This window comes from Protobothrops mucrosquamatus, unplaced genomic scaffold, assembly GCF_001527695.2.
Source record: "Protobothrops mucrosquamatus isolate PMUCROS unplaced genomic scaffold, P.Mucros_1.0 scaffold766, whole genome shotgun sequence".
Lineage (NCBI taxonomy): Eukaryota > Metazoa > Chordata > Lepidosauria > Squamata > Viperidae > Protobothrops > Protobothrops mucrosquamatus.
In genome coordinates, this window is record NW_015387034.1 from 32,613 (window position 1) to 47,090 (window position 14,478).

The 14,478-nt window shown below is 34.1% G+C and overlaps 1 protein-coding gene across 1 annotated transcript in view; it reads left to right on the forward strand.

Annotated features, from left to right (window-relative positions):
• The window catches only part of PRDM5 (PR/SET domain 5), a 62,898-nt gene that overhangs the window by 14,011 nt on the left and 34,409 nt on the right, over positions 1-14,478 (forward strand). The window contains exons 4-8 of the mRNA XM_029284616.1: positions 3,600-3,795; positions 4,638-4,812; positions 5,967-6,059; positions 6,324-6,445; positions 13,544-13,623. Coding sequence (XP_029140449.1) covers positions 3,600-3,795; positions 4,638-4,812; positions 5,967-6,059; positions 6,324-6,445; positions 13,544-13,623 — 666 coding nt within the window. The remainder of the gene's footprint in view (positions 1-3,599; positions 3,796-4,637; positions 4,813-5,966; positions 6,060-6,323; positions 6,446-13,543; positions 13,624-14,478) is intronic.

Consider the following 14,478-nt stretch of genomic DNA (forward strand, 5'->3'; position numbering starts at 1 on the left):
ATCTGGCAGCTATCCAGGTAAATGTATCCAATTCTTATTAAATTTCCAGTTCAGTCTTCCATGTCTACTCATTATATGGTATAGCTTATTGTCTAATAAGTGACTGTAGGATGGCGGCCATAAGCTTAGCAAAGAGGTAAGCAACTAATGGTATCTGTATACCATTAGCTCATATCATTCCTGATGATTCCTGAATGCTACTTGAGAATAACAGTGCTTAGAACTGAATATTTTTAGGGACCAGAGTTTTTGAGAATTGGAATCTAGTAACATCCTTGTGTTATAAGTTTCTGTCCCAGCAACATAGAATTAGGTTTTATATAAGCAAATAGGAATTAAGTAAGTACAGAAATATTATACAGTATGTCCTCTTAAGGTTCCTGAACAAAGAATCCTTGCAGGGGAAAAAAATCAGAAGCCATGATAGGACAATATTTTTTATTTTTGAGTAAGTACATGTCACAAATATTCAATATGCAGGATATTATATGCTAAACAGATTTTAATTTGTGCTCCTCTTACTTCCAGAACCAATATAGGAGACATTCCTTGCATCTCTCACTGTGATTTCCTTTTGGTGTCTTTTTGTTATTGTAAATGCTATTCTGTCATTCCAGGTATAAACAGAGCCACTGGAACAGAGATATAAGACCTCAAAATAAATAATTTGGGAAATTATTTTACAAACAGAGGTCAATAATACTGTATTAGGAGTGAGGGAGATTTTATTCTAAAATGTTTTTGTAATGTTTAAAGTATGTTGGTTGCGGAGCAAATTTAAATTTGAGAACATGTCATGAGTTCATGAAGATGGCTGTCCTGGCTGCAATTTACATATTTACAAAATGATAATTATACAGAGTGTTCACTCACAAAACAATAATTTATCAAACAACTCCTCCAACTTACCTTACCTTTTTTGGGCAGTTGAGTAAATTTGAAACAATATTTTTGCTGTACTTTTCTAAGAATAACTAACAACTTTCTTTATAATATTAGTTAAAACCAGGGCTTTTTTTCAGCCGGAACGCGGCGGAACCGCGTTCCGGCACCTTTTTCCGGGCCGGCCGCACCGGAAATAGCCCCTCCCACACCGGAAATAGCCCCTCCCAAATTTTACTTGCATTCCTGTTCTCTAAAGGGGCGGTCCTAGGGTTTGATGAGGGCGTGGCCAGGTTTGAGTTCCGCCACCTTTTCNTTAAAACTATAATTCCTTTTTTAGATTGGAAAAAATAGAGTGGATGTTAGGGGATGGTGGGCAGCAGTGAAAGTGGCCATAGAGGCCACATAAGGAATTCTAATTTTTTTCAGGTTCAAAGTCATTTATGTAGAGTTTATATAGGCAGTATGTTTTAAATTGAAATGTTTTAAATTGAAATCTCTTTCTATAATAAAACTCATGTACTTGATGACTTTTGATGCTGTATAGCTCACATTTTTCTATCATATCAAGTAGTAGGTTGTGATCTATGTTATCAAATGCCTTAATGAAGTACAAATAAATTATATCCACAGCATTTCTCTAATCCACTGATTTTGTCAATAATTATTGTCCAGTGTTGTCAGTTGTCCGCAATACTACTGCAACATTAAACATTCAATCTTTTATCCTAAAACTATTGGTCAATGAACCATAGTACTTTTTTAAAAAAACTGTGATTTTTGTTTGCTTTATTGAGCTTTCTAACATGCTATATTTTGAATAACCTATATTCCAGTTTCTTTTCTGCTTTCAAAAAACGATGCATGCTGACAACTCCTGTATTAAGAATGGTCCTAAGCATCTCAACCCTCTTTATAAACAAAATCATGGTCAACTCTTTATATTTAAGCATTGATCATTGACCACCCAATATATTGGTTGTCTGGATAAGCTCTGCAAATTGGAATAGTGAAAAGGCAAAGGTTAATGGAAAAAGAGATATTTACTGTGATGCGATGGAGTGTTTTAAAGTCATACTTACAAAATACTTAACAAACGTAACCATGGAAGATTAGTATCTGAAAATCAATTAACAATATAATAAATCTGGTATAACTGGTTTATCTCTCAGCCTAAAGAGCAGAGGGTAATTGGATTGGAGAAGAGACACAAAGATCACAAAGCACAAATACTTTTTGTTAATGTAGCTTTTATATATTTGCATATCATAGAATCATAAGACTGGAAGGAACCTTGGAGGTGTTTTAGTCCAACCCCCTATCCAAGACAATAATCCTTGTACCATCTCTGGGAAATATAAGACAAGTTTCAGGAGATGTCTTTAATATCAGATCTTAAATTAACAAAAGACCCAATAGATGGTATGAGGTATTCAAAAGAAGTGTTTTGCAATTCAGAAAAGTGTAAAAAAAGCATCCCATTTTGGAATAGTTAAATGCAGTTCAACAATTTGAAAGGATTAAGTGACTATGTAGGATTTTTCTTCTGGCTATTTCCATGTGTATTCTTCTGTGAGAGACTGCAAAGCACTCCTTTTAAACCTACTAAATCTACTGTGTTACCCCCTGGAAAGAAAATAACAGATGGTAGCTGTGACTTAAAGGGCCTTTACACACTTTTGGTTGTAGGCCAGTTGTGCCCATTCCTCTTCTCACTGTCATTCATGCTCTCAGACATCTTGTTTGGACTACTGCAACATGCTCTACATGGGGCTGTCCTTGAAGAGCATTTGGAAGCTTCATCTGATACCGAGTGCTGCTGCATGTGTTGTAAATGATGGTGACTATTTGGTACATGTAACATCATTGCTTCATGGTTGCCAATGTGTTTCTGGGTGCAATTCAAGGTGCTGGTTGTCACCTTTAAATCCCTGAGGGACTGTTTTCTTCCTTTCCCTTCTCTTTTTATCCATCCAATCCAGTTAGCAGAATAGACATAATTCAGGTCCCATCAGTTGGCAGGGAGAAAGAGATGTGCACTGTCTGCCATAGACCTGCCCTCTGGAACATCCTCCCTACTAAGATTAGAATGGCCTTGACGCAGTTGCCTTTCAAAAGGTCTTGAAGACCTGCTTATGTGCCTGGGCCTCTGGACCTAAGTGTGTTCAAAGTGATAGAATGAGGAATTAAATAGGTCAGGATGCTCTCAGATTCTGAGAATCGCCCATTTCCAGAAATTAACTTCCAGGGGAAATTATCATTCAGACAATCATTTGCCTGAAATGGTATAGGGTTTCCTGCTTGAGCAGTGGGTTAGACTAGCAGATCTCCAAGGTCCCTTCCAATTATGTTATTCGGTTATTCATTCTGTCATACAGTTTGCTCCCCCAAAATCAAAGTTTGCTACTGTGTTTACCCATAAACAAATTGCATTTATCATTGGATGTTTATTGAATTGCTATTATGATTTTTTAGCATTCAGCCACCTTTAGTTTTGTCTTGCTTTTTTTTTTTTGCTTAATGTAATATGATTGTTTTCTAAAGTTATATTACTATGTTGGTTTATATTTAATCCTGTAAAATAATTATAAGACAAAGGCAAAAATAAAAGTTGTAATAATTTCAATGTTTTAATTGTTTCTTGGTGATTCAAAAAAGTTTGTTTTAGAAATGGATTTAATAATAATGAATTTCTAAAATAATTTTTTTTCTAACAGGAAGGAGAAAACATTTTCTATCTAGCTGTTGAAGATATTGAAACAGATACCGAACTTTTGATTGGTTACCTTGATAGTGATATGGAAGAAGTGGAGGAAGATGATGAAGAGGAAACCATTATTAACCAGGAAGAAGAGGATAGCAACAACAACAGTAACGGCACTCATAAGGATTTGCAACAAACTAATGAAAAAGGTATGGATGAATAATTTAAAAAATCCATTTATGTTTAAAAATATATCTTGATAAGAAGAAGAATGAATGGGTACTGAATGAATGTGAACTGAATGCAAAAATGAGTGACCAGTACAAAAGATGTATGTTGAACCAATTCGGCTGCAGGCAAAATGAGCAAGATTGAAATCAGAAAGCAGAATTTCAGGGAAGAGTGAATGGGTCAAAAGAAAAGGGAAGAGCAAGAGAATTGTGTTAGAATGGAGTTGATGCAATCTAAAAAAGAAAGAGTTCAGAAGTTTAAAGAACAAACCTTAATATATGAATTGATATATGAATATGTTGGGATCAAGAATGATTTGTAAAGTCAGAAATATGTAGAAAGGTATAGTGTATAGGGCTTATACAAACTCTGCTTACTCCGTTTTTGTTCTTTTGTTCTTAATGTGACTTTACTTTTGATAAATGTTTCTTCTTTATTGCTCTTTGCATAGCATATAATGGATATGAATGTACATGTTTCTGTAAAAAAAAGGTTATTATAAATATTATCTTCCTCCATCCAAAAATGATACTTCTAGAACCTTAAGCTATTTGCATACACAATATTGTCATCCAGTTGTAATTCTTAATAAACATAATGGGAAATTATGAAAGATATAGGAAGCAATCATATTAAGTTGAATTTAATGTCATTTAGCTTTATCTTGTTTTCACATTTGTTTTGCAGTCTTGCCTCTGGCACTGTGTTGATCTCTGCATGATAAAAGATAGCCAGCTTTCTCTTAGAACAGAACCTACTGCAATGTTTTCACAAAGAAATATTTTCTTTCTGGAATTTCTGTCTTTTCTCTACCATGTAGATTGTTCTACCTGTAAAGAGGACCATGCTTGTCCAAGCTGTGAATCTAGTTTTGCAAGCCAGGAAATATTAGCTGAACATCTTCAGACACTGCATCAAAAACCCAGTGAAGAAAAAGAATTCAAATGCAGGAATTGTGGAAAGAAATTCCCAGTAAAGCAAGCTTTACAGAGGCAGTAAGTCTGTGGCATTTGAAACCATAAAGTCAATAAGACAATACAGAAATATTTTTGCCAGTGAATGGTTTACAGACTAGAGCAAATTTAGTTTTTTACTTTACTAGGTGTTTTCATGCACCTGTATAAACATGTAATGTGAATGGGACAAAAACTATGGATACACAGAACATCATGAAGGCATGTAACAAGCTTAATCACCATCGCTTCATTGTAAGCTTATGGCTTCTGTATCAAAGCCAATGTAATATTATCCATTATTATGGATGCTGTGATGTTAAATGCGCACAGCCATAAACAGAATGAGCAAGATATTTTCATAAGTGAAATCCACCAGTGTATATATTATAAACAATAAGCATAAAAAATTGATAGTGACATTGGGCTGTCGGTTTGATCTCTGAGGTTGGCGATTTGGCTGCAGATGTTTCATCTCCATTCAGGGGGACATCTTCAGTATGCTTTGAATTGATAGTGACATTTTGCAAGCATTCAAGTTATTTTAAAAGTTGGGCTTGAGAATATATTATTTTTTTTAGTTTTTTAAAAAAGTATTAAATAAGTAATCTAACATAAGTGTTTTACATTAATTCCAGGAATTTATGCAAGTCGTACAGCAGGATCCCTTACTTTTGGGGGGAAATATCCTTTTATTTACAGTCTGAGATGTATCTTTATAAAATACAAGTTTTTGTATATCATAGAAGCTAAAGTATTTATAGTTTTAGCATTGTATTTTTAACAGTTTTTACTCGAACTACTTTCTTTTAATTGAACTACTTTTTAAAAAATTATTAATACATTATTTTAAACTTGGTATCTGGATTTGCTGTTAATTATGAAAAACCAGTTGTATTTTGCATAAGTAAACAAATAAATCAAGACCATATCCATTTTCGAATATATGACAGGTGGTCCTCAAGTTAGGATGGTAATGGGGCCTTATCATCATGGTTGTAAACCGTGATGGTTATGAATCAGGTCACCCATGTCAGTGACTCAGTTTTATATATATATAAATACTGTAAGCATTTTTGTATAAGTAAACTGCAGAATAGATATGTTTCTTTATATAGGAGCAAAATCAGCCAGATTGCAAAAACAGTTGAAGATTGACATGTTTGACTTGACATTTCTCTTCTCTTTCCTAACAGTGTCCTTCAGTGCACAGAAAATGTGAATCCAGGAAATTATTCAAGAAGTTTTCAGTGTTCTGTTTGCAACATATCCTTCAGCTCAGAATTGAGGTTCCCTGTCTTAATTACTGGACTACTCTCATCTTGCTGCTGACTCTTTGCATGTTTGCTTGCTTTAAGATTTTGTAGTTGCCTTGTGAACACTTAATTATGTGAGATGGAAAATGCTTTTGTCCCAACATGCAGTAAGTTATGCATGAAGTGGACTACAGGTCTGCTGCCCAGCATGTGCATTCAAATACCTGTCAAGATTACATTTCAAGGAGTAGATTTTTTGATGCCTTATTTTTCTCTTCTTCAATCATCTGACATCAGTTTTGAACAACACAAAGAAGCCTGCCGAGGTGATGCTAGGTTCGTATGCAAGGCTGAAAGCTGTGGGAAGAGGTTCAAGAGTAAGGATGCCTTGAAAAAGCACAAGGAAAATGTTCACACTGGTAAATAACATATTAGAATTGTCATTATTTCATCAGTTTTAGAATGTATTAATATATAGTTAAGGAAAAATTGTGGATTTTTTTTACAATTGTGAGAGCTACAATTCAAGGTTCAAATTCATGCTAGTTTTTGTAAGAAGCCATGAGAGTCCATTATCATTATCAACATCATCTTCAAGGGTGCACTTGTGATGGTTGAGCAGTTGCTGATACTGAAGCAGCATCGCAGACTCACCAGCATTTATATCAAGGCCTGTTCATCCTTCTACATGTTGCCAAATGAACAGTATGGTCTAGAGAATGAAAAATGGAGGGCAATTTCCCAAGATCTGTTTCTGAGAAGATAAACCTGTGGCAAGGTTTCTGCTCAGAATAATAGGTGTGTGCTTGCTCACCTTCCCCACTTTAATATGGGTCTGTTTATGATTACTATGTGTTGTTTTTACACTCCAAAAGTATACAGCTAATTGATTACTGAATATACAAATCAGTTGATTTTAGTGTTTATATTCACATTTTGAAATTGTTTTTAAAGAACCTGGCAAAAACATATACCATGCCTTTATCAATTAGTCATGTGTAAGTTTCAGATGGGGGTATTTTCCCCAATTCATATGTTTCATTTGTGAGCGTAAGGTCACAGTGCAAGACCTACTGTACTTCTTTTCTAAACATATTGCAATATTGTATGCATACCTCAAAAGAGGAAAGCTTGCAACATGAAACTGCATTCATTAGGCTGATTAAAGTAGCAAAAACATACAGATGCTGAGTTCTTCTTATAATGCTTTAGAAAAGATTGGGTGATAACCTCCTGCTGAATAAATGGAAATTATAAGGAGTGTAAGGCAGCCTGGCTTCAGGGAAAAAGCTCATGGAATGAATAGACAGGGAGAGTTAGCAGAAGTTTGCCTGTAATAGGCACATTTGTGTTCTTGCTACCAAATAATGTAGAAAATATGTAAATGTGTAACGGTCCTTGAACAAACTTTAAGGATAGGAGCAACAAGTGACAATATTTCAGTTCATGAGAAAGGATAAATGTCCATCAACCTAAACAAAGGATTCTGCAACAAAACGGACAGTGAAACCATTTATCCACACACAAGAAGACACAGAAATACCGGAGCAAGCCCAATGAATAAAGTAACAGCTAGAAGCTGATTACATGGGTGAAATAGGCTTTGTGTACTTGGGAGAAGGACGAGACAGCATGATTGAAGGATGCAGAAGATTAAAGGATGCAGAAGACAGATAAATCATGTTAGTTTGAATTAAAAACTGCATGCGAAATGTGCTATCTGTGAAAGCAAGGATCAAGAACATGAAAGAAGAATGTCCATAATTTATCAAGTCCAATGACAAATGTCCTTTCCTGTGTATAGCACCATGGGGGCTAAGATGGTAGTGTTATCTGTTCCTACAATCAAAAGAAGAGGACCAGAAATGGAAGTAATATTGGAAGTCGGTAACTAGCTACACAAAAGGTGTTGATATTTTGAGATATTTGGTTTCAGGGACCATAACTCTGTCAACAAATACAACCAAGAAAACTAGATTCTTGGAGCCTTTGTAAGCAGTTTTTTTGAAAGGGAAAACAAATCATTTTGGGTACAGCAATCTTGACAATTACATTTATTTATATTTTATATATCTGTTAATTTTGTTAAAATGGAGTTTCCCAATCCTGTTAACTGCTTGTTGGTGTAGTGGAGAGTTGCCTCCCATTTTCTAGATAAAAAAATATGCAAATGTTGTGATCTTATAATATTTTTCAAACCTTTACTATTTTTTCCGGACTCTGGAAAATTGAGAAATTTGTTAGATTGGAGGTATCTAAATGATAGTCTGCTGGTGCAAAATATGTCAGTCCTACTAAATAGAACAGATCAAGGAATCAATTCCACAAGAAGGATAACATTGCTTTTATGGAGATTGGATGTAATACCAGAATCTTGTAAGTCTTCCAGGCAAAAAATGATAAAACTGAAGATGACTCCACCTTTAGACAACGGCAGAATGAAGAACTGGCTACTCATAATTCCTCTCTGGAAAAGGAGAGGACATGAGATTGCCTACAAGTGTTCCAGACAGTTGCAATTTGTAAGGAGGCCACAAGACAGTCTCTGAGGGGTTTAGAGCAGTGAAGATGAGAGAATAGCCATCTGACTCAAATTATAGTTGGCACCTTCAAAAGGACATTGGGTTCACATACTTCTTTTTGCTTGTTGTATTTTAAGAAAATGTGATAAGTTACTAAAATTGTGTATATTACGATGAAGGGGGAAGTGTTTCTCTTTATGTTTCTGTACCTATTTTTTTTCTTTTTTTTTAGTTTGTATTTTTATCACTGTCATTTTTAATAAAATTACTATTAAAAAAGAATCTTGCAAATCTGATTTTGCTGTGCTTTCTCTTCCTTCTTATACATTAATGAATTAGGGACATGTTTGAACTGCTTTCCAATGATATGTCATTGTTCTGGACTTAGAAATGTTTTAGCCCCTTTTGCCTATGTAATGGTTCATACATATTTCCATCAACATCATCTTCCTTGATGATCTTACATGTTGTACAAGGACTAGTAAAATGGCCAAAAATATTTGTAAAATCATTTGGCTAAAGCATGGTAAGGTTGATTAGAAGGATTTTAACTTGAGCTCTGTTGAATTTGTAAATTCAAAGACTTGAATCCTGTAGAAGGAGTAAGCTTTTTAAACAACCCAAATAAAAAGTTAGAAAGAATATTAAATACTGTAGTATGCATACTACAGTATAGGAAAGAAATGAGATGAACCTGAGGTCAGATAAGATTTCGTAGGATTATGAAGACATTGTGGGATGATTCTCATTGCTGGAAGATAGCAATTGAGGATTATCATTTCCTCAAATGAACAGAAGTAACTATAAATGAATGAAAAAGTTGCACTGTATACTAAGAGTATCGATTCCTGCTCAGAAACCCATATGAATAAACTTGACAAGGCAATATATAATATTTGGATTAAATAACAGAAGAATAAATATGATGAGTATTGTTCTTGCTGTTTAATATCATCCCCCTTACTAGGAGTTGTGAATGATATTTTCCAAAAGCAAACTGCATATATTGTAAAGAGGCATAAGGCAGTAGTGATGGATACTTTAATTACCCCATCATGTTTACGTGACAGGCTGCCAAGCTTCATCCTTTTAAGATCTCCTGGCCTGTCTTTCCAACAGCTTTCTTCTTGCAAGATTAGAAGAGTGATTGGCAATAATAGATAACTCATTAAATCCTTAGTTGAGTAACCAGAGGTAATAGGAATATGAGGGTATCAAATTATGTAATCCTGGAGTTACTCATTTTAATGGAGACTAAAACTAAGCATAGTCAAACGTATCACAGACTTCAGAAAATTAGATATAAAAAACTTGGCCCTGGTGTTATTTATTAAATATGTACCCTGTCTCAAGCAGCTCATAGGTAGACAATATAACACAGTTAAAAGCTCATAAAATATCTTCCTAAAACCCTAACATAAAATAACAAAAATAGAAATGGTGCAATGCATTAAATCAAGAGAATGCCCTCTGAAATAGTTTAGTTTTTAGTAATTTCCTCAAAACCAACAGAGGGGCTGAGTCTTTTCTTCAAAGGGTTGACTCGACACAATAGCATTTTTGCATCTCAGAAGGGCATAAATATCCAGCAGCTGTTCTCCACAATATTTAACTGATTGGGCCAATTTGGTGATGTACTCCACTCGTTAATAATGTCACCTCCTGTTATTTTCAGTCTGGTAATATATAAATGTAGTAAAATAAATTTAACAAATGGCATAAGAAGTTAATGGGAAAAGTAGCTTCAGTTTGATGGACGTTTGTAGAGAAATAGATACTAAAATCACAAATTGCAACAATTTTAGTAAGGGCAAAAATACAGAATCCCACAAGAGAAGTCTCTATGCTTATTTAGAAAGCATAGTAAGAAAGATCTGAAAACAAAAGAAAACATATATGGAAAATGAAAAGAAGATCATGTCAAAAAAGAGTATGTCCATGAAGTCTAGAACTGAAAGACTGATGTCCAGAAAGTGAAAGTTTAGAATTTGTTCAGGAAAGCAAAGATTGTGGTGAAAAGAAGCTTCTTCAGTTAAGTTCATGATAAGCTGAATAATGTAGATACTCAGCTCCTACTTTATTTAGTATTCTATAACACATACACAAAAAATCTGTTCCATCAGCAAATGTTGAGGGGTACAATGAAGAGGCAAGATTACAATTTTAGGCTGACAGAAACATGGTCCAAATGAACCTAAATATTCAGAACTATACACGTTATCTGAAAGGATACTGAACCTGTTGATATAGCACAGGGTTTCTCAGCCTCAGCAGTTTTAACTGGATGGAGTTCAGTTCCCAGAATTCCTTAGGTAGCAGAGTGGAAATCCCCATATAAAGTTGATGAGGTTGGCACACAATACTGTGTTTGGGAAATACTGGGCTGGTCAGTCCCTTATCTCTTATGTTTGAGAAATCTTCAAGAACTAGAGGATTTGATAAATGCCAAATAGCTAGAAGAGAGAAAATATTCTTCCCATCTATCTCCAAAAATAGGTAAAGGGAAGATTGAACAATCTACAAACTGATTGTCTGATATTGATACTTAGGAATATTCTAGTGTGAATTAAAAAAAAAGATTGATCTGTAAATTCACTGTAAATTCACTGTAAATCTGTAAACTCATTGCAGTTGATAATAGCACTGTACTATACTAATACTATATTAATACTTATACTAATACTACACTGTACTAAACTTAATCTAAACTAAATTAAACTAAACTTGGAGCACTACGCTCAGATTGCTCATTGATAGTTCATTAAATTGGAGTGAGCCAAGTTGGGTGCAAAAGTTATGTATTTTCATTAACATTTGAATGAAGAGGTGGAAGGAGAGCTTAGGTTGCAAATGATACAGATCTGCCGAAGATAGAACTAAAATTCAAAATTATTTTGATAGGAGAAACAATTAAAAATAACAATATGAAATTTAAGTACAAACAAAGATAAGTACAAAACCACTTGGAAAATAAAAATAAAATACACAAGTATAAGATGAGGATATTTACTTACAAACTGATTATGAGCCAGCAGTGTGATATTGTTAAAAGAGGGTAAATACAACTTTAGATTGAATTAAAATTATGCATTAAAGGCGTTATTATCATACAGGTTTCTTAAAAAAAAACTTTTTTTGGCTATAGTAGTTCCATTTGTTCTACTTTGGTCAGACCCTACCCCAAATTTTAAAGATTTTAAGAATAGTTCATCAAAATTACCTGAGATCCAAAAAAGGATAATAAAGACAATTGAAAGATTAGAACGTATGAAAAGAGCTTAAAGAATTGGATATACTAAGCCTTGAAAAAAATTACAGATAGTCCTCAACTTACGATCAGTTGTTTAAAGACTGTTTATATTTCTGATAGCCATGGAACAGGTACTTTATGGTCTGTAAAACACTCCCTGGCTGTCGTAAATGGTCGCGCTATGACCCCTCCATGGTCATATGACTATACATTGGATTCTTGGCAACTGGTCACCTTTATGACTGGTCAAAGTGTTCTATGGTCACATGACCATAATTTGCAATATTATTTGCCCGTTTCTACCATTTTTTTGCTGGTTTCTGACAGAAACACCCATTTGAATGATTTCCACTTATGACCAAAGTATTTGCTTAATAACTTCCACAAAAAGTATTGTAAAATCACATCCAGTTACATGGATGCCTCAACTAGCAGCAAAAGGTTGTCACAAAGAAAATGAGTGGTTGCACAAGATGTAGAATATGACTCTTCGTTTAATTAGTAATAGTTCTCTGAAAATTCTAATTAAAGTACATAAGGACTTCATAACATATGTTAATAGGAAGGATGCATCCTTCACTCTACCATTAAAGTAGCTGCAACCTTTGAAGAGTCAAATGTTTTTACTTTGAAGACTTGCCTGGATTTTATATGCATGCATGGAGCTCCACAGACAGTATTTCTGCAGGGATCACCATTGAACCCAAGCTTCTGTTGATGAATACAGAGATATGAAGGCAGCTGGGGACACCCTCTGAAGTGGCAACATAACCTTTTCAAAGGACACAGCTGCTTTAACACTTTGAGAAGAGATGTTTTGTTCATGCTAACTCACTTGGTTTTAGCATTTTCACCATCTTTACCTGTGATACCAGTTGCTTTATGCCACACAAATTATTTAGATTATTAAAGAAATGATTATCCTGTAATATTTTCAAGTTGTCAGTGTGTTTAGTTAGTGAGATTATAACTATGTTTATAATACAGCTGAACACACTTTCTGAGTCTGATATTATCTGGAATTAGTTACAATATATTGATGTTTATCCTGCCAATGCTGATTCATATTTTATATAGCTATAATGCTGTTTTGAGAATCAGTTTGGTGTAGTAGTTAAGGAACCAGGAGATTGTGAGTTCTAGTCCTGCCATAGGCACAAAGCTGGTGACAGTCACTTTCTGTCAGCCCAAGAAAGGAGGCAATGGCAAATCAGTTCTGAAAACTTTCCAAGAAAACTACAGAGACTTTGAGAATTGGAACACAATTGAATATTATTATTATTATTATTATTATTATTATTAATAATAATAATAATAATAATAACTGTCTTATTAGCATGCCTTAATGCTGAAACCCATAAGACTAAATCAGAGTAACTTTTGAACTTTCAGTTTATTCTTTCCTTTATGCAAATATTTTATGATATTCCTTGAAAACAGTAATTACTATATGTAGCATACTTTCGTGTTCATGGAAATATTTCTTGTTCTACACAGATACTATATTGGGTTGCTTTGTTCAGAGAAATGAAACTCTTCTTGGTCTACATTTCATAGGCAAAATCTTTGGAGGATACCTACAGAGTCTGTCTTGTAATTTAATATGTTAGAGATGGAGTAAGAGTGTAAAATTCTTGTACCCATTAAATGACCTGTGAAAAATGGTGCAGGCAATGAAAACATTTAGCCCTGTCCTTTGTACTTCTTTATTAAATCTGTCGGTGGTATTTTTCTTTCTGTTTTAGGAAACTCTAGGAAGAGGCTGATGTGCTCAGTATGTAATAAGAGGTGCTCTTCAGCAGCAAATCTTCAAGAGCATCGAAAGGTCAGTTGAATGAGAGTTGACCCCCAGTAGGTTTCAACTTTTCTAGGGTAGAGGCCAGAGAGATCAGTCCCTTGAGAGCTGCTAAAACACAAATTGTCCAGGTTTTTTTTTCCAGCTGACAAACACAGTAGTCTGAAACCAAAGTATTTATTTTCATTACCATGTTAAATCAAAGTTAAAGCAAAACACTATTGTGTATTTCTTTCCTGTCCTAGAGATAGCAATTTAGCCTTAGATATATATTATATTTTACTGTATAGTCTGAATGCTTAAAATTATGAATAGATGCTAAATCCATGAGAATAATTTTTTTNAAAACATAATACACATATATACACAATATATATTTTAACATCAACTTCGTAACAGTAATCTTCTATTTATTTACATTTTCCCCCTTATTCTTCTTTAGAGTATTTATCCTTATTGCCCCATTATTTCTTATTTGCATTTTTCTTCTTTCATACATTATTATATACACATTTTCCACGTTTAACCTTTCCACATTTATTCCCATGAGAATAATTTAATGGCCACTTAAATCAAATGATTTTTCTTTTAACAAAAGCCTCTCTTGCACTATTTGTTTTCCTAAATATTATCAGCACTGTTAGTCATGCACTTTAGTGCATTTATCCTGCACTAAAATATTTATATTTAATTTTCTATGAAAATGATTTGAAAGAAGCCAAATTATAGAACTTAAAGAAAAGAAGTATCTGTTTCACCCCTGTCAATCATAGAGAAACATAAAGCAAAAGTAAAGGTAAAGTTTCCCCTATTCAGTTGTGTCTGACTCTAGGGGGCAGTGTGTATCTCCATTTCTTAGTTGAAGGAGCCAGCATTGTCTGAAGG